A 20,429-nucleotide genomic window follows, 5' to 3' on the forward strand; every position below is an offset into this window, starting at 1 on the left:
CTCTGAAGAAAGTTACGAGCAAACTATTTAATATTCAGATGATTAATTTTATTTTCAAAATAAGCGATAATTAGGTGCTAAAGCTTCTAAATGAGGTACACTTTTTGTAAAGTGGACAAAACCCCCAACAACACACAGAGAACCTTCAACTTCCTGACACAAAGAAACCAAACCTGTAAAATAGCGTTTCACCTGGGAGGCCTGAGCAGTTGTGCTGCATATTTTACACTACTGAGGCCATTGTAAACACACCATTTAGATTTCTGAAAATGTGCACATTCTTCTTCTTGTTTTGATCCCAACAACATCACAAAAGCTAAAACAGTGGCATGCTTATCACGTTGTTGCATCATCTATTTTTAGCAACATTTTGTAGGTGTTAAGGCACTGAAAGCACCACACTATCTATATCCTTAACCCTCTGTCTCATTTTATAATGTACCACGTGGCTCCACTAGGTAACGCATTTAGACTGCAGAAAGGAAACTTTAGCAGTCCACAGTTCTACTGCTGAATAATGCAGTTGCCTAATAACGCTTCTGCATCTGATGTGGATTTAACCTCTTGGCATTCTTACCAGACCCCCCCCCCCCCCCCACACACACACACACACACACTCACACTATTTCTTAACAATGAAATGTGATTATTAAAGTAGGGTTTTTTTGTCATGAAAACCAAGATTCTTTATTCAAACTTTGAACTCTGGAACCAAAATAGACTGCAAGAGGCAACAATTGTTTTTACTTCCGCTGAGGTCACAGACTTTCAGTTACCTTTTGTGAGACAAATAAAGTATCGTAAAGCAGAAGCTTAGATGTTTCACTCCTTTGGGGATAAGATTTCTGAGTAATTCAGAGAATAAAAATTAAAAATAGAATAAAATAAAAACAGAATTTCAAAAAATGTAAATAAATTTAAAAAAATGTCTCAGTCTTCAGTGCCAGAAAGCTAACAGGTCCCAAACTGACAAATTATCTTTGACCTATTATAGTTCCCTAAACAAGTACTGGCTAATTCTGACAATTTCAAAGTCGATGAATCAGGGGAAGTGCAGTTTGTCTGATTTGCGGTTAGGTGCTATAGGAACCACGCTGATGTTTTTAACATGGTTAGCATTACCTCCATTTTTTCCCCCGTTTGCATTTTTTATATGACATCTTCCCTATTTTTACAGAACAGCTTAAGAAATGTTTTCCTGTATAGACGATTCAAAAAGAAATACATGACAGGATCCAGTATACCACTGATACAGGTGAGTGCAGATGTTATCTGATTGGCTTTTCTCAGCCCCTCAGTAATATTTCCAAAGCTCTGCTGTTGAATGTAGATTATTCTGCACACATGGTAGGGCACAAATGCGAACAGGAAGTTCATCACAATAAGTATAATCATTTTTATAGCTTTGTCTTTCACCGGTCGTTCTTCATTTTGCTGCACTGTTCTTAGTTTCAGCAGGATCAGTATGTATGAAACCACTATAGTGACGAGGGGAATTGCAAATGCCACAATAGTGGAAATTAAAGCTGTTGGATTTGTCTTTTCTAAGTACAGTTTGTTACAAATGCCAGATGAGTTGGTTTGTTTTCTTCCAGAAAAGAGTGTAGGACTCATGCAAACAATAACTATCACCCACAGTATGCCAACCGCTACATTTGCATACAAAGGCTTCCTGAATGATTGTGACTTTAAAGGTATAACCACAGCCAGAAGCCTGTCCAGGCTGATGAAACTCATCAAGTAGAGGCTGCAGTACATGTTTAGATAGAACAAGAAGCCTAACAGCTGACAGATGATGTGTCCAAAGGGCCAGTGGTTATCAGATAGGTGGTAAATTATGCGCATGGGTAAGACGAGGACATAAGATATGTCGGCTACAGAGAGGTTTCTCAGGAAGACTCTTGATGGAGATGTGCTTTTCTGGTGAAAGAAGGCCCACAGAGCCAAGATGTTCCCAGGCACTGCGATGATGAAAATCAGGATGTAAAAAATGGAAAGAGAATAATTCCACAGAGCTCCAGAAGTGCCATAGAAGCTCTCTCCCTCCTTCCCGGAAACATTCATAGTTGTTGCGCAGAGGATCGGCCTGGTCCAGCACAAATTAGACACAAACAGCCTGTTATAACGATTGACAGCCACATGATAGCCTTCGTTCACTCACATGATGTTTTAGTGACTTTTTAAATTATCATAATGAAACTAAGAATGCAAATAGAAAAATGTGACATAACGTTATAAAATCATATGCAGAATCATGTGTGTATTACACATTAGAAAGAGGAACTACTCTTGCGGAACGTCAGTGTAACAAGCAAGCAGGATTACATTTTCATTAACATCAACAAAAGAATAATTACATTCAAGAGGTACTTTTTTTGCTAGTATAGCATATAAAAATGCTATATAGTAGAACTAACATATCCCTGTGTATGTGTCTGTGTGTACATACGTAAAAGGTAAAATCAACCAGAACATGAAAAAAGTCAACCAATCATAAACTATAACAATCTAATTAAATGTATACTGATAATGATACTGCCTTTAAAACCCAGTTAGCGACTTTGTAACTTCATTTGCCAAAGACACTTTGCTCTGTTGCAGAAAAATTCATTTGCATGTTCACTTAAACAATAAAGTGTACCAAACATGGCTACATGACTAAGTACAAAATTATTAGAGCTTATATGTTAGTGAATTACCTAAATGTTTGATAGTTTAATCCAAATGTAGGGTAACTCCAAACTGACAATAATCATAAATCATCTCCTTACCTGTAACAGTAATGCAGAGCCGTGTTTTGCCACCAGTCGAATAGCAATGATGTGTGCACAGGATACGGGCGAAGAAGAAGTGAGAAGTTGCATATCTAGTTTTGTATTTACACACAACTACCATCTGTGAATCAGCCCAATAGGAAACCACAAAGAACTTGAAAAAGCCACGGAAGCCTGATGCACTACAAGCATGCAAGTCTTTATTACTACTCCAACACACTTTTGTCTTTATTACATAGTTTCTTTATAGCATGATTTAAAGCTTTACAAAAAAAATGAGAGAAAATCAAATATTTACAAAATCTATCTGTGCAAACGTCGTCTTTTACACCACTCTCCTAAAGTAATCAAAAGGCATGCATACAAATAAACTTTGGTATGTTAACAAAACTACTTTTTTTCTTAGTAGAAGCTTTTATGTACACGTGGTAGAACAGGTTTATCACTTTGACTTAAGTACATTTAAACAACAATACATGTTAACTTAACAAACCGAAACCAGCAGTGCAAACACTGAGGTCAACACTTCGGCCATCCACACAGATTGCATGTAAATTCCCCTAAAAGGTCATGACTGAGTTAGGCTTGAAGTGAGTCATTATACAACAACTTTGGCAAATAGGCACAATAAAATGAAAACTTTTATTATTTAGTATACCTGTTGTAAATCTGTAAAATAAACCGGCAGTTCAAATGGGTGGAAACATGAGAAAATACTCTTAAAAAACTAAAGTTACTAATGAGTTTAAAATGTCTGTATACATCGTGTATACATTCAGAAAAAGGCATTTACAAGGGCAGCGTCGAATGTCCGGCAACATAGGAAATATAGAAGATTAAATATACTACGGTTATTCAATCTCTTGTTTCAAAAAAATATAACACAATTTTTTTTTTACATGATATTTTGTGATTGTACATCAACTCTCTATTCCCTACTCATAGCTACAGCAAGAAAATACATTTTTGAACACCATGAAAGCCTTCCACTTCAGCTACAAAGTGGCAACACTAAATCGTTTATAGTTACATTGCAAAATATTCTGTCATCTGGAACGCCTTCAAGAGAGAATCGATATCCAAGTAAGCATGATCCAAAATGTGAAAATGAAGATAAAAGTAGCAGTGTGTGAATGCCAGTGTCAAAGGAAAAACATGATTTGAGTCCATCACTTAATACTTTTACAAAAAAAAAAAAAAACTTTAATAAAAAGAAAATGAACAACAATCCAAAACCAATATAAAATATGATCAGGTCTACCTGCTATGCTGTAAAAGCCAGAGGGGTGATAATGGGGCTAAGTAGTGTCCTTAGCTGCTGTGGCTGTTGGGATGGAGGATTTGCCGCTGCTGCCGTTGTGGGACCTGTAGCTGGTGAAGCTGGGGGTGTGTATGGTGCGGATGCTCTTTCCACCTGGGCCCAAAGGTGTGGGCGACAGAGGGGAGGGGGAAGAGGATGAGGAGGAGGAGGAGAATGAAGAGGAGGAGGAGTGGACTCGACCATTCTGCGAGGAAAACGAGAGAGCTTTACCTGTGTGCTGTGAGGGTGTGGGAAGTTTGAGGGATCCGTTTGACAGGGAGGGGATATGGGTGGAAGGTAGGGAGCTGGAACGAGGTGGGTGAGAGGACAGAATGGAGGACTTTGTCACAAAGGAGGAAGAGGAAGAAGGGTTAATGGGGTTAGTAGCATCTGAATTCTGTGTGGACTGGGAGCTGCCTTTAGTAGAGCTAGGATAAAAAGCAGGGATTTTAGAGATGGGTATAGTAGGGGAAGTCGTTTTATGATCCCCTCCCACTCTTTTAGCACTTCCGTTAGCCTGTAAACAGAGATGCCAAAACAGATACTTGTTGTCAAAAAAAGAAAACTGGTAAAATAATACAATTAAAAAAGGCAAGACAATGTTAAACAAAACTACAAGTTAATTACATGGACAGACACTATGACTACACAAGCATTAATATAACTAAGACAGAACTAAAAGACACCAAAAAACAAAACAAAAAAAACCAATAAAAATACCCAGATACAAAAGCTGTCTTTTTTTTTTACTGGGTTGCACAAAAGGTGAGAAACTGAACTGACAGACATGTTACCAAGAAACAGAACCAGGCAAAGGTTAGACAGTGCAATGGCAGACAGGATGGGTCTCTCTACAGAGTGGCTGTTTGTTAGAGGGATTGTTAGGCCTTGGGAAGAGTGTTGGAGACATTTCAGAGAATAGATACGCGTAAGAGGTCCGGAGAGAATTAGGTAATAGGGTTAGGTGTTTGAAGAGTGATAGCAGATAGGGGAAAATGTGGGCCAGTGTTCCAGTGAAAGTGACGATGCAAGGTGGGTGGGTTATGCCGAAGTCTTGACGGTAAGAGAATGTATCACCTTGGGGTTAAGTAAGCTGTGCAGTGATGTTGGGTTTGAGCAGAGGTGCATTGTGAGAAGGGAGGAGCATAGCCAAAAAATGTTTTTAAAAAGTCAGATAAGTTTGTATCAAACATAGCCATAAGCATCTTAGGGCTTGGCAACACTGTTTAGGAACTCAGCTGTGATGGGAATTGGAGATGTGATGACAACTCAGATGATGACAGGATAGGATTCCGTTTGTCTCCGCCTTTTTTCCTTCTTTTTTTTTTTTTAGCCACCAACACAGTGAAAACCATGAGCAGTGTGGACATGCAGAAGCATACAGTACAGTGATGTTATGGGGATAACAGTCAAGAGTCAAACATGCCTTCGTGTCAGAGCAGACTCGAGAGAAACGTGAACAGATCCACAGTCGCCACTATCGTGACTTTTTTTTTCCACAACACTTGAAACCTCACAGCTTTGGAAGTCTTCCCACCCCCACCCTCCCTCATATGCCACATGCTTTCGATTCCCTATATTTGTTCCCTGTAGTCTCTGTTAAGACCCTACAGTAAAACTACCTGTCGGAACTGCCTCTGAGCGTCCTGCAGTTTTTGCTGTTTTCCTGCTTTGTCAGTTGTACCCGGTGACTGCCTGGACTTCGCAGACAAAGGGACGGGCATCCGACTAGTAGGGGAAGCGACACTGGTATTCTGCAGGGGATCCAAATGAAAAACAAAACAGAAAATAAAAAAAAAGATAGAAAAAACACACCAAATAGGAAGTATGAAAAGTCGAGGCACTAACAGGTTTAAAACACCCCAAAAAAATCCCCGTTCATTCAATACGTCAACAATCAACGCCAGTGAAAGATCATGCACCCAGTGGGACCACAAAGCCATTAAACACAAGGCATGCAGTCAAGAACAAGGATAATTAGAGCTTGATCATCATGACAGTGTCTCTGATGATGAGTGTGCCACTTGCTGAAAACCTCTTGAGTTTTAGCAATAAACTGAAGAAGAAAGATGGTAGCCAGGAACCAAAAAAAATGCCACACCCAATCATGTCACCATGATTTTGTACTGAAGAGGGGAGTCATTTCCATTTCCAAGCACCTGTGGGGGGAGGGGATTAATGATTTTGTAATTTCAGTGGTTAAGGTGGGAGTGGAGGTAAGTTAGAAAACTGAAAGAGAAGAAACCCAAAGCCTCCGGGAACAACAAGAGCTAAAGAGAGACCTGTTGTACGGTGCTGGGGACACTGGGGACAGTGTTGGTGTTGGTAGTGGTAGAAGGGTTGATTACAGGGCGTGGAAGGAGCTGAGGTTTAGGCTTCTTCTGCAGTGAATTTTTGCTAGGTACCTTAGGGCCAGACCCTTTGGAGGTAGGCAGAGAGGACGACCTCTTCAGCCCTACTCCGACTGAGCTTTTCCCATTCCCTGTATTTGCTTCCTCGGTGTTAACCGACTCATCAGGGGAGCGTGGTCCCATCTCACTAATCGTGGTCTCTAGCTGCTTGATGGTCTGCTCCAGGCTGTCTAGCGTCTTGTAGGTGTTCTTCCGAATCTCATCCGTCCTGCCGAGAGCTTCGGAGTTCTGCTTTTTCAGCGGGGCAGTGTCTGTTCCCCTGGGAGTATCTGCAAAGGATTTTGAGCGCGTAATCTCATATCTCTTCGCTTCTTTGTGCTGCCTGATTGTACCATCGGATTCTTCTTCATCTTCATACACAACCACCTGTAGCGTCTTCTTGCCTGACTTGGTGCCTGTGCGAATGGCCTGAGTCAGTGCTGCCAGCTGTTTCTTAGGGAACTTGAACTTGAACTTCTTCTTCCCATCCTTGGAGTCTCCATTTGAATCTAAGTTTACCCCGTTGTCTGTTAGTTCAGATATCGAAGAAGAGGATGAAGATGATAGGCTGGCATGATCTGTAGCTCCCTGTGAGCTGCTGATTTTTTTGCCACCAACCATCTCAGCCCCTTCTGCGATGACCGGCAGCCCACTACTTCTCTCTGTATCGGATTCCTCACTCTCCTCCTCAATGCGCTCTTCTGCAAGCATCCTCTCCAGTTCCTCCTCGCATTCAAAGATGGTAGAAAGGCGCTTGTAAGCTGAACGGATATCCATCGGCTCATCAAAGATGATGATGACAGGCTTCTTGTTGAAGCAGTTATCCTGCGGCACTGAAGGATCAGCTGTGGTGTTTCCTCGATTCGCTGCATTGCCTACAGTAACAGTCTGCACACTTCCTTTTTTGGCATTGACCAGTTCTTGGTACTCTCCACACGACAGTGGCTGAACCTTGGTGTTGGTGATCATAAATGCAATGTTGTCTGGGGGTGGAGGTGCCTCTTCTCCAGGCAAGTCAGGACTGAGACTAGCACCCCCATCAAGATCATCAATAGTGTTTTTAGGTGGACTGCTGTTCTCGTCAGAAGTCTTTTTGGATGGAGCACCATACCGTTTAGGTGCTGCTTTAACAGCACCTGTTTTTGTGGTCGCCACTGGGTCAGTTACTATATTCTTACTAGACGAAACAGGCTCCTGGACGAGCTTACTTTTCTTTTCTGTATGAACTTTAAGGATTTTTCCCTTCTGCATTTCTGCACTGGTCTTCATGGATTCAGAGCGTTTAACATGCTTCTTTGGCAGTTTAAAAGCATTAAGTCCCACAGGTTTAGGTGATATAGGTGGGGGTGATTTGGGTGTTGGAGACAGTGGTGGCCGCTGCTGTTGTTGCTGCTGCTGGCTTGGAGAAATGTCATTAACATTGACATTTGACACCTGTGTCGGAGACTGTGGGGGCTCTCTGTGATGGTCGTTGGTGTCTTCCAGTCGCGATGGGGGTGGATGATCTTTGGGAATCTGGCCCGTCACATAATATATGACCTGTGATTGTGAAATTTAAAAATGTGTCAATGTTTCATAGCTTTCTAACGCTAGAGTATAAGTTAAACATATGTGATTATAGTATATGTAGTTAAAAGTCATACATACCCCTTGGCTCTGTCGAACAGTTGTATTCCCATTTTCGTCTGTGTCTGGATCTTTATCCTCTCGACTGGGCTCTGAGCTCTGCTAGGACAGTGTGTGGGGGAATAATATTACAGTGTAACTGGCGTGCCAGGCTGTGCTGGATTAACTGTGAAATCACATTTGGTTGCAGAACGATCTGCGGCGTCAAAACTACAAGATTGGTCAATTACCTTTCACAACTGCTTTTTTATACTGTTACAGTATTAAATCCTACATAAAAATGCACATAGTACAGAGTTTTGAAAAGCCAAAATAAAATATAATTCATGTTGATGGATGTATAAATATATAAATCACATAATATAAATATAAAACTGAATTAAATATTTTTTCTGTTTTTTATTTCACATATCGAGTTTTACATCATTATACTATATTTAAAAGCCAGCTGTAGACTCAGCATCTAAAAAGTGGAAAATGTGGAAGTGCCTTAAACCTGCATTCTTTCTAATGACCAGCAGGGGGAGACTGCTAAATTGTGACTGTTCAATAAAAGTCTGTGACATATTTATCTTATTTTTTAGTTAATTTATGACCTCATTAAACACATTAATGATGAGCTTAGTCTCATTTGGAACTTTTGAGTCTTTAATGGTGCATGCAGCTTATTTTGTAAATTGTTATATGTTTTAGGGTATGGTTAACCTTTAACCAACTTATCAACCTTTAATTGATAAGATGCTTTTTTTGGGCGGGGGGGGGGGGGGGGGGGGGGACGACATCACAGAGCCTATGTACATCTTTAAATACAGTTTATGTTCCTAACTTGTTTCTCTTTTTTTCAGTGAAATAATTAACATTTTTAAAATTTCAGCAAAACAGTAAACTTTAATGTAATGTACTATTTACTGTGATTGTAAGCTTAACCAAATAGCATACCTCCTATTTGTTTCTCTCAGAGAGCAGATACTTCCAGTTCATCTTTTCAAATCTAGTAAAAGTTGATGCACTTCACACACCTAGTCCTATTTGCTTTATCATTTCGACTAAAAAAAAGTAATACTCAACATGTATCAAATGATTGGTTAGGGAGGTGTAAAGCTGGGAAAAGCGAACTGAGATGAAGTTGTGCAAAGAGAAACGGAAAAGTCATTCCTCAGAAAAGTATAGGAGAGGAGAAGGAGCATGCAAAGTGGTCAGGCTGACCTCTAGTGAACCAAGTCTGCAAAAATAGATTGTGTCTACAGTGCATTTTACTGATGTTCTTTCAATTGTCAAAAATCTAGGGCATATCAAGCAATTGTCAAATGTCATTAAAGAAAGACACGAGACGATTTAATAGCATGTAAGGTACAGTGCTGAGGTTTTTATTGATTTGGATGAAAAGACAAGTGAGAGTTCTGAAACACATCATAGTCTAGACCAGGCATACAGAAGACACAGCATCTTTTCAGAAGCTCAATTTTATGCAGACTTAATCCTGAAAAAAAAAATTAAAGCTCTGATATCCAGCAGGATCAAAAGAGGGAGGAAAACTCAGGCAGCAAGGAAAGGAAGCTTTGTGGAGGCAGCTGCTACAGGTTTCTCTCGAGCAAAAGCAAGAGCAGAGGAGTGTTAAGACACAGCCATTGATTGTTTTATACAGTTGGCAAAGGCAGGCAGTTAGCTGGGCAGCTGCACCGGGACATATATTTTACCTTTTTCTCTTTGAGGGGTAATAAAGCCCCCGGTCTTAGCTCTCTGATTTGTGGTTCAATTCGAGCGGTGGGCTCTACCAAATTTTTCACCCCTACATCCTTAACTGTGCACTTCTGGAAAACCTGAAGAGTGGAGAAAGGTGAGGGGAACAACGGGACAAGGGTTTTGAGGAGCATCTTCACAACTGCACAGCTGTAAAACGCCACAAGTGCAGTAAAGTTCAATGAAAGTTATTTCTTTGGCAGCTGTCAGCACCCATCCTTTGCCACTTCCAAGGAAGTCACCCACCACAGGAAAAAATGATAAGCAACCCACTCCCACAACGCAGAAATCAATCAAATCCAGCATCCTAATTTCCATATGTCGGTTAAATTGATTGTATTTGCGCATGTTTGAAAGGAGCGTGTGAGTGTGCGTGTTGTATATGGATCTAACCTGGAGCTCTGCCATGATCTTGTCCCCTTCATCTTCCTCTTCTCTCGTAACCAGGGGGGGAGTGGCTGGCTTCGGCTTGGTCTCCGGTGCAACCTTGGTGGGCTTGGGTTGGGGAGAGGGAGGTGGGGCCTCCTCTTCGCCCTCCTGTGAGAAATAATGTGAGGGAAATTATTCTTGTATTTTTAACAAGCAGCAAAGTTTGTGGAAATGAAAATGGATACTGCATTCATGTTGGATGAGCGTAAAGACAGAGTTAAACAGTATCTCTCCTGAAAATGGCAACCTTTACACTTTGGAAAAAGCCTAAATAGCTCTTTCCCCTTTTCTTCCAGTTTTAATGCAGTGGCTTAACTAAACCCCACTTGGCTCTACGCTTAGCGCACAGACACAAGAATGGTTTTCTTTACTCTCTCCAACCTTTTAAAGCACCAACCTGAGTCGAGACAGACTCCTTCCTGTTGGTGTAGACGACCTCACCAGAGCGTGTAGTGGTCATGCCTGAGCTGGAGCTGGGGTAGGTTTTCCTTGGCGGAGGCGGTGGTGGGGACTTGTTTGGCTTTTCAGACCCCTGTTTTGTCAAACTTTCAGTGGCTGCTGGCTTGATGGCAGTTTTGGAGAGTTTCTCTAGTGCTGGCTTGGCAGATTTCTCCACCAGAGGCTTAGGGAGTTTCTCGGACCCCTTCTTTGCTGGTTTGTCTGATTGAGGGCCTGACTGGGGCTCTTCTGTCATACAGGGCAATAGGAAACAACATTAAGGTGTGTAGATAAAGCAAAAAAAGAAGTTGTTTAAGTTACATTTGTGTGTGATTTCTACCTGATGGTAGCTCAACAGGGTTGTGAATGTCTTCTTCTACAATACCAGCAGCAGGCAGTGCTGTGTTCTCTTCCACCTCTAGACTTGGAATTCCCTTCATCATGTTTGCCTGAGCCTCTTGTAGGATCTTCTCAAACTCTTTTCCATCATAATGACCCATATTCTGCCTCCTCTCTTCCCACTCTTTCTCTGCCGCCTGGACAGTGCAGACAAAAAAACATACCAAATAGTCAGAGAAAGTTTACGGCTGTCAGAAGTGCAAACTAAATGAGGGACTATTATTTCTAAACAAAAACAATACATTAAATACATTAGAGATTTTCAGGACACTCATAAAATAAACTGAGTATTAGCACGGCTAATGTCAGCATATACACGTAAATGAAAATTACAAGGTGGGTAAACATACCTTTATGGAAACAGCTCTGCTTTTGTTCTTTTCCTTACTGCTCTGAAGCTCTTCTATCACAAGATCCTGGCTGGCTGTTCCATTACTGTTCCCATGAGTCTTTTTGTAGCGGGTGGGACTCGGTGGATCTGTGTCAACTGCTTTGGGAGCCTCACGGTCTTGACTCTTGCTAAGGTTGGGACTGGAGATATGAGTGGGGCTAGGTGTGGCTGGGGGACTAGGTTGAGATGTCAAAGCCGCAGATTGCTGGGACTGCTGAATGTGGACCGGGGAGCTCTGGACATGATGGATGACCACCGGGGATGAAGGCATCACCTCGGATTTGATGGTGGAGCTCTGAGGCTCTAGCGGGGCTGAGGTTGAGTCAGGTTGGCCTGGTGCTGGAGAAACACCTGCAGGGGTGTCTACTGCTACTGCGGGGCTGTTGTCCACTGTGGCATTACTGGAAAGCTCAGGCCCTTTCTGAGAAAACTCAGTAGCACACCTGCAGAGGGAAGGGAAACAATAAGAAATACACATCATACAGAAACACTGGCGAAAGAAATGTTTGCGCAACAACGCTCAGAAATTTGTATTCGCAAGTTATGGTCTTTTAAAACTGTTATTAGGACTATACTACATCAAATCTTGCTGTAAAGTAGACAAATAATACTACATATTTAATGACATGAGGGATAAACCATCACAAAATCTATAATGCAACAGGTGGGTTTGGCAACAGGGCATATTTTTGGTTAAAAAAAAAAACAGAGGGAGAGCAAGAGAAAAGTCAAGAGCCAGTTTGGCATCTGTATTAAAATGGAAATTAGGTGCTGCTTTGCCCACCAAATTAATTCACTTATCGGTTGAGTGAAGGTGATGGAAGTAAATCTGGACGCCAAAGCCATCTGTCCGCACAGAATGACCTCTTTGATGGGATGAAGGCTGGCTTGCCACTATAATCAAACGGTACAATCTCCCACATCATAGACCCCATCGAGGAGCCCCGCAAAGTGCTTTTTGTTTTCATCTTCAATTCCCCCTCTCGCACTCAGCTCCCATACTCCAACACATCTTCTCATTTTTCCCTGCTTTATCTTTTCATTCTCCATTTCCCCCCTACCTTCTCAGGCTGCTGAGTGTGTCGGTCAAGCTCTTCACCCTTTTCAGCATACTGTCCAATTTGTGGGGCTCTTCTTTCAAAAACTTGACAGCTTCTACTTCCACCCTGAGCACAGCCCGCATTCTGGCTTGAAGGGCTGGGAACTCTCCTGATGAAATTTAAACAGAGAGGAAAAAAATTGCAAAATACTCCTATTTTAGAATATTTCTGCTCATAATCCTTTTCTCTTTAATTGAGAAATGTTAATTACAATGTGATTTTTTGTGAAAAATTGCTTGTATTTGGCATGGATTTTTTCTGCGCAAACCTGAATGATAATGCAAGTATACTGGAGTAATGAACATTAATGTGATGGGAAGGCAGTCACCATACCTTTAAGCCCTGCCAGAGATTCTCCCACCTTCCTCAGGGTTACGGCTCCCTCTTCCACATCTTTTAGGGTCACTGCTCTGTGTGTTGTGGCTGAGTCATTCTGCAGAGAACCTACATACTGTTCCAGCTCGCTGCAGAAAAAAAGGGAAAGTAATTTAGAGTTGAGTGACTTTAAAAAAAAAAACTGCCTGACAAATTCACTCACTGGCCACTTTGATAGGTACACCTGTTCGTATCTGCAAATATCTAATCAGCCAATCGCGTTGCAGCATGTAGACATGGTCAAGATGACCTGCTGCAGTTCAAATTGAGCACCAGGGCGGGGAAAAAAGGTAATATAAATGAATCTGAATGTGGCGTGGTTGTTAGTACCAAACAGCCTGGGTTGAATATTTCAGAAACTGTTGATCTACTGAGATTTTCCCACACAGCTTTCTCTACGGGTTACAGAAAATAGTCTGAAAATGAGAAAATATCCAGTAAGTGGCAGTTATCTGGGCGAAAATGCCTGAAGATGCCAGAAGTCAAAGGAGAATGGCCAATCTGCTTTGAACTGATAGGAAGGCAACAATAACTCAAATAACCACTCACTGCGACCAAGATATACACAACAGTATCTCAGGAAGCCTCCTGTCAGCTAAGAACAGCAGAATTATGCTACAATTGGCACAGCCTCACCAAAATTAAGAGAATAGAAGAGTAAAACAAAAAAACAAAACAAAAAAACCAATCCCTGGTCTGATAAGTCTCAGTTTCTGCTTAGACATTCAGATATTAGGGTTAGAACTGGGCATAAACAACATGGATCTATTCTGCTTTGTATCAGTGGTTCACGTGGTTTAATTTCATAGAATAGTATAAGCACCTTACTACAAATTGAGCACTGCTTAAACGCCACAGGCTACCTGACTATTGTTACTGACCATGTCTATCCCTTTATGACCACAGTGTACCCATCATGTGATGATTGCTTCCAGCAGGATAACACACCATGTCACAAAGCTCAAATCATCTCCAGCTGGGTTCTTACACGACAATGAGTTTTCTGTACTCAGTCTCTAGACCTCAATGCATTAGAGCACCTGTGAGATGTGGTGAAATGGGAGATTCTCAGAAACTGTGTGATGCTATCATGCCATTATGGCCCAAAATTGGCATCTAATGAGTGTATACTTGAAAAACAAAACAAAACAAACAAGCCAAAAAACCCTGCATAAACAGGCTCTTATTATGATTGTTTGCACTGTATAAACACCAGGGGGCAAGATACAATCATGTTTCTTAAAGATCATAAGCCAAAACTGGGGAAAGGTAGGAAAAGTCTCTGGGATTGATGCATGAAAAGCAATAGTGCATATGATATGTAAAATTCATATTTTAAGCTGCGAATAAACATCTTAACTGTGCAGTCCTCTTTCCTGTCTACACTATATTGCTTAATCTAGACTGGATCTGGTCTTATCCCAAACCCCCAAATATTTACACACTGAATGAGGGCTTATTTGTGAGAAAGCACTTCCTCACATAGAAATCATATCACCCTGCCTGAGAGCCATCCCGGTGCTAGAGAAAGCTGGCTGTTCCAAAGGGAAATGTGCTGTATGATAACATTGTCTGCAGTGTTGGATTGCATGAGAGGGAACTAAAAATCACATTTCATTGTGGCCAGGTACCCTTGAGAAACACTCTTTTATAGGAGTCCCCTGAAGGGATTAGGAAAGGCAACAAGGAGACAGTGTGTTAAATGCCCTTCTATGCAAAGGCTTTTTGGTAGTGAGAATGATGGAGTTTTCCTTTTTTATGAAGCCTCCACCAGAACAAAAATACTGTTTGTTCAATAATGTATCCCTCTGTTTGCCAGGGTATAGGAGGCAGCCTTTAAAGACCACTTGCGTTGCATTTGCATGAGGAATTTGGCACTTTTCTTACTTCCTTTCATAATTCTTTCTCGTGAACTGAAACGGGCAGTATGGGACACCAAGAATTCCACTTAAGGCGAAAATAGCTTCAAATACTGCAGTTGTTCAGCTTTCATCCACTGAAAATGACCACTGTCAGATTTAATACGTTTTTTTTTCTTTTTCTGTGTGACTTCATTAAGGTTTTCCTGTGTTTTTATGGTATGACTTTCCATATTTTAAGGGGTGAGTTTTAAAAAAAGGTTACAAAATATGGTCTGATAGATTGAATTCTCTCAAGAGGGCAGCAGTTTTGACACCACGCACTCCAAATGGTTCTAAAGCCAAGCAGCTCTAATTGCCATGCCTTATTTAAGGGGCCAGGAGCTGTGTTTTGCTGACTCACAAATGGCTGCATACCAAGTGTAACAAAGGGCTTAACACAGCTTCAGTGCCCCGACTTCCTCCTGTTCATTTCCCAGAATCCAAGAACTGCTATGATTGTGTTTATTGGAGCATATGTTCGCCGCTGTCTAGCAAGACAACACTGTTTGACCTTGTCTGTAAACATCCAAATAAAAAGGATTCAATTACTGCTCCCTGTTGGCAAGACGAGGCGAATGAATTCAAATAAGAGCAGGGCGGTGAGTAATTACTCCACAGTTGAGTCCATTGTTTTAGACCGCTGTCTCTGAGAGGCAGGCGTAGCTTGCCTGCATAAACCTGTGGGCTGTAATTTAGAGGGTGTTGGCTTGTCAAAGCGTTTAGGATTGAATGGCTCAGGTGAGCTGATAACAGCGAAGCCTTTTGGGGGCTTCCTATAAACAAAGGCACAGCAAATGTAGTTGCAGATATGTGCACTACATCAACTGTCAGACTTTTGAAAAACTTTGTTGAATGCAAACAAACGTGTCTATCCATTTTAGACACAATTTAAACAAAACAGCATCTGTTGTGTTGGGTAATGAGCGAGTCCTGAGCAGTCTTACCTGAGCTGTGTGAGGACACACTCTTCCAGACCCAAGTACTTGTGCCTGTCCTCTTCTACCACAGCTCTCTGTCGCTGAACAGGGTCCTCCATACGCCGCATTGCTTCTGCAAGTTTAATACTGATTTCCTGCTCTGCCCGCTTCAGCTGCACCCGTAATGCCTCCTGATTCTGGAGCTGAAGTGATGTACATAGCAAAGTGAAAGTTATTAGAGGACCTGGACTAGTAAACCGAGATATATGGCTTTTTGGGTATCTCACTTAATCACATGCATATACACAGCTGGAAATGTGAACAAACGCAACAGTTTAATTTAATTAAAATGGAGACAAAGTCTTGCCTGCAGCTGCCTCATCTGATGCAGTTGCATCCTGAGGTCAGAAACATTCTTCCTGAACTGCAGGAGGTTTACTTTGAGCGGAACTGAGCCCTTGTCTGGTGGGCTTGCACTGTTCTTGGGAGACAAGACCGGAGAACCACCTGGACCAAGAGAAGAAGAAAAAAACCCACACAGCACAGCTTAAGTTTGTTTTCTGAAAATTACGAGCCATATGTACATACTAAAACCTTTGAAATCAAAGCTCATAATTACTCTTATCAACTGTAAAAATTCTAGTAAACATTATTAGGGAGGCTTTAAAGTGTATAATTTTTTTTCCTTTTTCAAGCACTCACTCTGCTTATTAGCAGGCAGATTGTAAATGCCCGTAAACACGCTTTTTCTGACCTAATGTCCCAAATGTTCAGCAAAGATTTCTTCTAATTTTTGTGGCATCATTTCTACTTCATTTGTACTATAGATATGTTAACACTCTTATTAGTTGCAGCTGGAAATGGCTGTCAACTAATTATTTCAGTCACTGCTAAAGATGAAGAACAGGCTGAAACCATGGAAACCAAAGTAACTTACATCCATGATGGAAGTCCCTAAATAGAAAGTAAGAGCAATATTTCAAACTGCACCATGAGATTGAAATGTAATGACCCTATAGAACTACACGTTCAGTCACAACAGACGACATTGGTTTTGTCAAACACAGCATGTAAAGGAGGAGCTTGAGTGGGTTGCAAAGCAGCTTGCAATGAGCACCAACTGTAGGTGGGCTAAAGCAATTTTAATACTGCACCCCACTTGATCAGGTTACTTGGTCTTTAAGTTTTGTTTGCTAGGTTATATAGTTAGGGTGTTTGTTTTAGTATTTATGTTCTCCTGGTTCTTATCTAGGGGCTTTGTTGTTTAGTTGTTAACACATTTGCCTTACAAAAGTCTTAAAAGATCAAGCCTGGCAGGAAACACAAATCCAGCCTCGGGGTTTCACAGGCTAGTACCGATAACAAGCCTGGATAAATGGGAGGGCATATTCATTTGCTGTGGTGACCCCTTGGGAAATAACAGCTGAAATTACCTCATCTTCTAGCTCTTATCTATACACAGATGTGCTTCCATTTTTTTTTCTTTTAACATATATGAATGCCATCAGGGACTGCAGTTACAGGATCCAAGTGCTCATCTTAATTATCGTGCATTGTCCTTTTTAAATAAACCTGAAACTAGTCATGAGGATATCAGCAGAGGTGTCAGCTGATGTGGGATGACAGTGAGGTCAGCTGAGCTTGACTTTGTGTCCTGTGTAGCTAAATTAACACTGCATGCACTGAGTTTTACAGTAACATATCTTTTCAAAAATGTGTGTCAATTAACCTGGAATCTTAGTTCACTATATAAATAGTTGAAGTTGGGCCAATTTTCTGGTAGAGAGCAGTTTCAAGGTCTGTGTATTATCCACAGTAACTTGGAAATTCTTTCTGAAAGGATGCATTTGTGCTGTATTTTTATCAGAATTATGAAATGAATGTCTGTCTCTGTATATTTGAGGCAAATGTGAAAACCATCTGCAAGAATGGATACCACAAGAGGCAAGTACAAATTTTTTCGTGTAATTAAGAGCAGCCAATCCTTTAAACACAAAAAAATACAAAGAAAGTAGTGTCCATCCATTTTAGTTAAGAGAAACTTACCAGTGCTCCCTAAATTCTTTTTGACATATACCATGACGCAGTGAAAGAACACACTTTTGTCTTTGTAATCCCCCAAATCTATTTACAGCGTGAACAGACCTGAACTACTGGTTACAATGTATATTTTGAAAGAAGGACACGCTGGGTGGTGACAATCAAGAAGCATGTGAGGGATTAAACGAATATCCTCACGTTTTTTCATGTTAGAGGCTGTCTGGCGAGATCAAAGAAGACCCTGTAACTTTTCTGATGTTTTGAAGATTTGCTCAAACACAGCATGACAAGTAAATCCCTCTGAAAACTACATACTCCATGAAATGTTTCTTGAGACACGAGCTTAGCTTTCAAGACACATAAATAGCGTTGTGTTTGTGCTTCGCCACTGGTGAGGTTGCAGATCTTTTTATCAAGCTAAGGTCTGGCCGCAGAACGTTGCGGCGCGGAGATTGAATCGCTGAATCATCTTGGCAGGCTTGAGAAGTAATAGCATCTTGTTTTAAGTAGTGCTTTGAGGGGCTTGTGTTAGCTGCGCTGGCTCTTGTCTCTTAACTCCTATTAAACTGGATGAACTGGGTAAAGGAGTGCAAGGAAATATGAACTGATGACAAGCAAAGAAGCCTGACTTTGTTTTTCCTCCCTCCAGTGCTGTTCATTGCAGACTGCTGACTGACACTGATGTGTGGGCTTGTCTGCACATGATATTATGGCATTTATATCAACTAAAAAGAAAAAAACTCCAGAAATCCCACATAATAGAAGAGATACTAACCTGAACTATGAGCACTGTGGGCTGGAGATGATGTCTTCGGGGGTCTCTCGCTGCAGTCAGAGAGAAATTTATCTTACAAGAGTTTGTGTAACAGAAATAAACAGCACTTTGCAGCACTTTAGATTTACAGCTCGATATTAGTAAGGGCAAACAAGTTAAAATAAAGAATGATGGAGCAGACTGACAAACCAGAAAGGTTAAAATGATGTTAATGATGTTAACAAGCTTCATCATCAGTGCATACAGTAGCTACATTCAAATTCACAGCAGACATTTTAGACTAGGCGTCAAGCAAACATTTCCAAACAATATAAATAAATAAAGAAGATAAAGAGCTGAAAAGCAGCCAGATGAACAATAGTGGCCATTTATCTAGAGGGCAAAAGGCTTCGATAACAGATTCACATTCAAACCGATTTCCTTTTTAGCAGACACTATTTTACCTGAGTGTCTGATATGGCCATTATTGAAGGGATAATTTATCCTTCCTCCTCTGACTGAATCACAAGGCTTTTCTTTTGAAAAGTCCATTTCACCCGATGCCTCCACTCTGGCCTATACTGTGATTGCTTACCTTAGAGGCTCCTTGGTGCCACTAGTGTTTGGGCCCTTTAAAAGTGCATGCTGAACAAGACCAGTCAAGCTGGCAATCTGTTGTTCCATAGCCTTCATTCGTTCTCTGCAGACACATCAAAAAATTCTGCTTTCAACACCGAGGCCTATTGGATATGACAGCTGCCACTGGAGCAAATATTAGCTCAGAATGAAAACGGGAGGGTTGTAAACAGAATAATCAATCGCTTTTAATCACCTAACCATGAAACGTTTTGCCATTTTGTGAGATGATTACACAGCAGAGATTTTTCTTTTGTTTTGGAATTGATTTGCAATATGCCACAAGTAAATGTTGTCTCTGGTAAATATGAATCGTTTCTGAATTACAAATAAAACAAAAATGTAAAAACCCCAAAAGCTCGTGTCCAAATAGAATAAACAAGACGGACAACTTCTTGACAAGCCTAAGCTTGACACCCAAGGTGCTCGGGTCATATTGTTTTTTTGACTGAGTCACATGTAGTGACTGCCAAAAAGAGAGTGAAAGGATTATTTGAACTGTATGACACTGCCTTAAGAAAGCCTACACTGTAGGCAGGTGAGGGAACTGGCAACAGAACTACTTTTGCTTTATAAGGCACATAAGATGTGCCTTATTTAGTGTGCTTTCATCTTGTTTTGTCATTTATTTATGTTGTCTTGCTATTTATATTTCCTGCAGAGTCTGTTTGGAGCACCCACGATTTCATTGCACATGTACAGTGACAATAAAGGGCTATTCTGTTCTATTCATAATTTATCTTGAGGCACGGGGCATGTTAAGGACACAGTGCAGACACAAAGTCTATGTGAATACAACAATGACCACAATATTTTACACGAGTATATTCTATGACACCTACAGTTTATTTTGAAAGTGAAGCATGGTACTTTCCCAATCAAATTCCTTCACTCTTTCAGATATTCCCAGGGCATTTCTAATGGAGGTTTTGGGCTTCCCAGGTGGTCTGGCCTGATCTGCATGACTGGCCATTTCAAATACTTTTTCAACCTGGCCAGTATTTGCTTTGGGTTTCCAAGTTACACACAGAGCCCATGTACCCTCCTTTCTAGTTAAGCATTGCTAAGAGGCCAGCATCCCTCTTGCACCCTTTCTGTGTTTATGTGCTCTCAGTCTGAGAAGACAAACCTAACCCAGGTACTAAAATATCTGTTAGATTAACTGAAACTGAATAGAGTCTGTAAGGGGTGTTCTTGTTTAAATATACACTGATTAATA

The 20,429-nt window shown here is 41.0% G+C and overlaps 2 protein-coding genes across 18 annotated transcripts in view; both read right to left on the reverse strand.

The window, feature by feature from the left end:
* Positions 1 to 26: 26 nt before the first annotated feature.
* Positions 27 to 2,894, reverse strand: LOC113029095 (uracil nucleotide/cysteinyl leukotriene receptor). The gene is made up of 2 exons (XM_026179713.2): positions 2,772 to 2,894; positions 27 to 2,086 (listed from the first exon to the last, which is right to left on the reverse strand). Exon 2 carries the CDS (start codon positions 2,062 to 2,064, stop codon positions 1,150 to 1,152), a length of 915 nt encoding a protein of 304 aa, XP_026035498.2. The 5' UTR covers positions 2,065 to 2,086; positions 2,772 to 2,894; the 3' UTR covers positions 27 to 1,149.
* A 58-nt stretch (positions 2,895 to 2,952) lies between these two features.
* Positions 2,953 to 20,429, reverse strand: part of kiaa1217 (KIAA1217 ortholog) — a 132,470-nt gene continuing 114,993 nt past the window's right edge. For 6 of the 17 annotated variants that reach the window (XM_080306041.1, XM_080306038.1, XM_026179763.2 and 3 more), the window contains 15 exons: positions 19,170 to 19,274; positions 18,596 to 18,645; positions 16,148 to 16,287; positions 15,808 to 15,983; positions 12,921 to 13,051; positions 12,549 to 12,696; positions 11,447 to 11,930; positions 11,038 to 11,233; positions 10,657 to 10,946; positions 10,224 to 10,367; positions 9,788 to 9,910; positions 8,112 to 8,192; positions 7,899 to 8,003; positions 5,697 to 5,828; positions 2,953 to 4,591 (listed from right to left, as the gene is read on the reverse strand). In XM_080306041.1, the coding sequence (XP_080162167.1) occupies positions 4,073 to 4,591; positions 5,697 to 5,828; positions 7,899 to 8,003; positions 8,112 to 8,192; positions 9,788 to 9,910; positions 10,224 to 10,367; positions 10,657 to 10,946; positions 11,038 to 11,233; positions 11,447 to 11,930; positions 12,549 to 12,696; positions 12,921 to 13,051; positions 15,808 to 15,983; positions 16,148 to 16,287; positions 18,596 to 18,645; positions 19,170 to 19,274 (2,824 nt within the window). In that variant the 3' untranslated portion in view covers positions 2,953 to 4,072. Of the gene's footprint in view, positions 4,592 to 5,696; positions 5,829 to 6,356; positions 8,004 to 8,111; positions 8,193 to 9,787; positions 9,911 to 10,223; positions 10,368 to 10,656; positions 10,947 to 11,037; positions 11,234 to 11,446; positions 11,931 to 12,548; positions 12,697 to 12,920; positions 13,052 to 15,807; positions 15,984 to 16,147; positions 16,288 to 18,595; positions 18,646 to 19,169; positions 19,275 to 20,429 lie in introns of all 17 variants that reach the window. The other 11 variants (XM_026179750.2, XM_026179747.2, XM_080306035.1 and 8 more) reach the window with 10 other exon arrangements.

This window comes from Astatotilapia calliptera, chromosome 9, assembly GCF_964374335.1.
Source record: "Astatotilapia calliptera chromosome 9, fAstCal68.1, whole genome shotgun sequence".
NCBI classification, from domain to species: domain Eukaryota; kingdom Metazoa; phylum Chordata; class Actinopteri; order Cichliformes; family Cichlidae; genus Astatotilapia; species Astatotilapia calliptera.

Coding starts and splice junctions, on each gene's coding strand:
- LOC113029095 (XM_026179713.2), bottom strand. CDS start 2,064: ATGAATGTTTCCGGGAAGGAGGGAGAGAGCTTCTATGGCACTTCTGGA.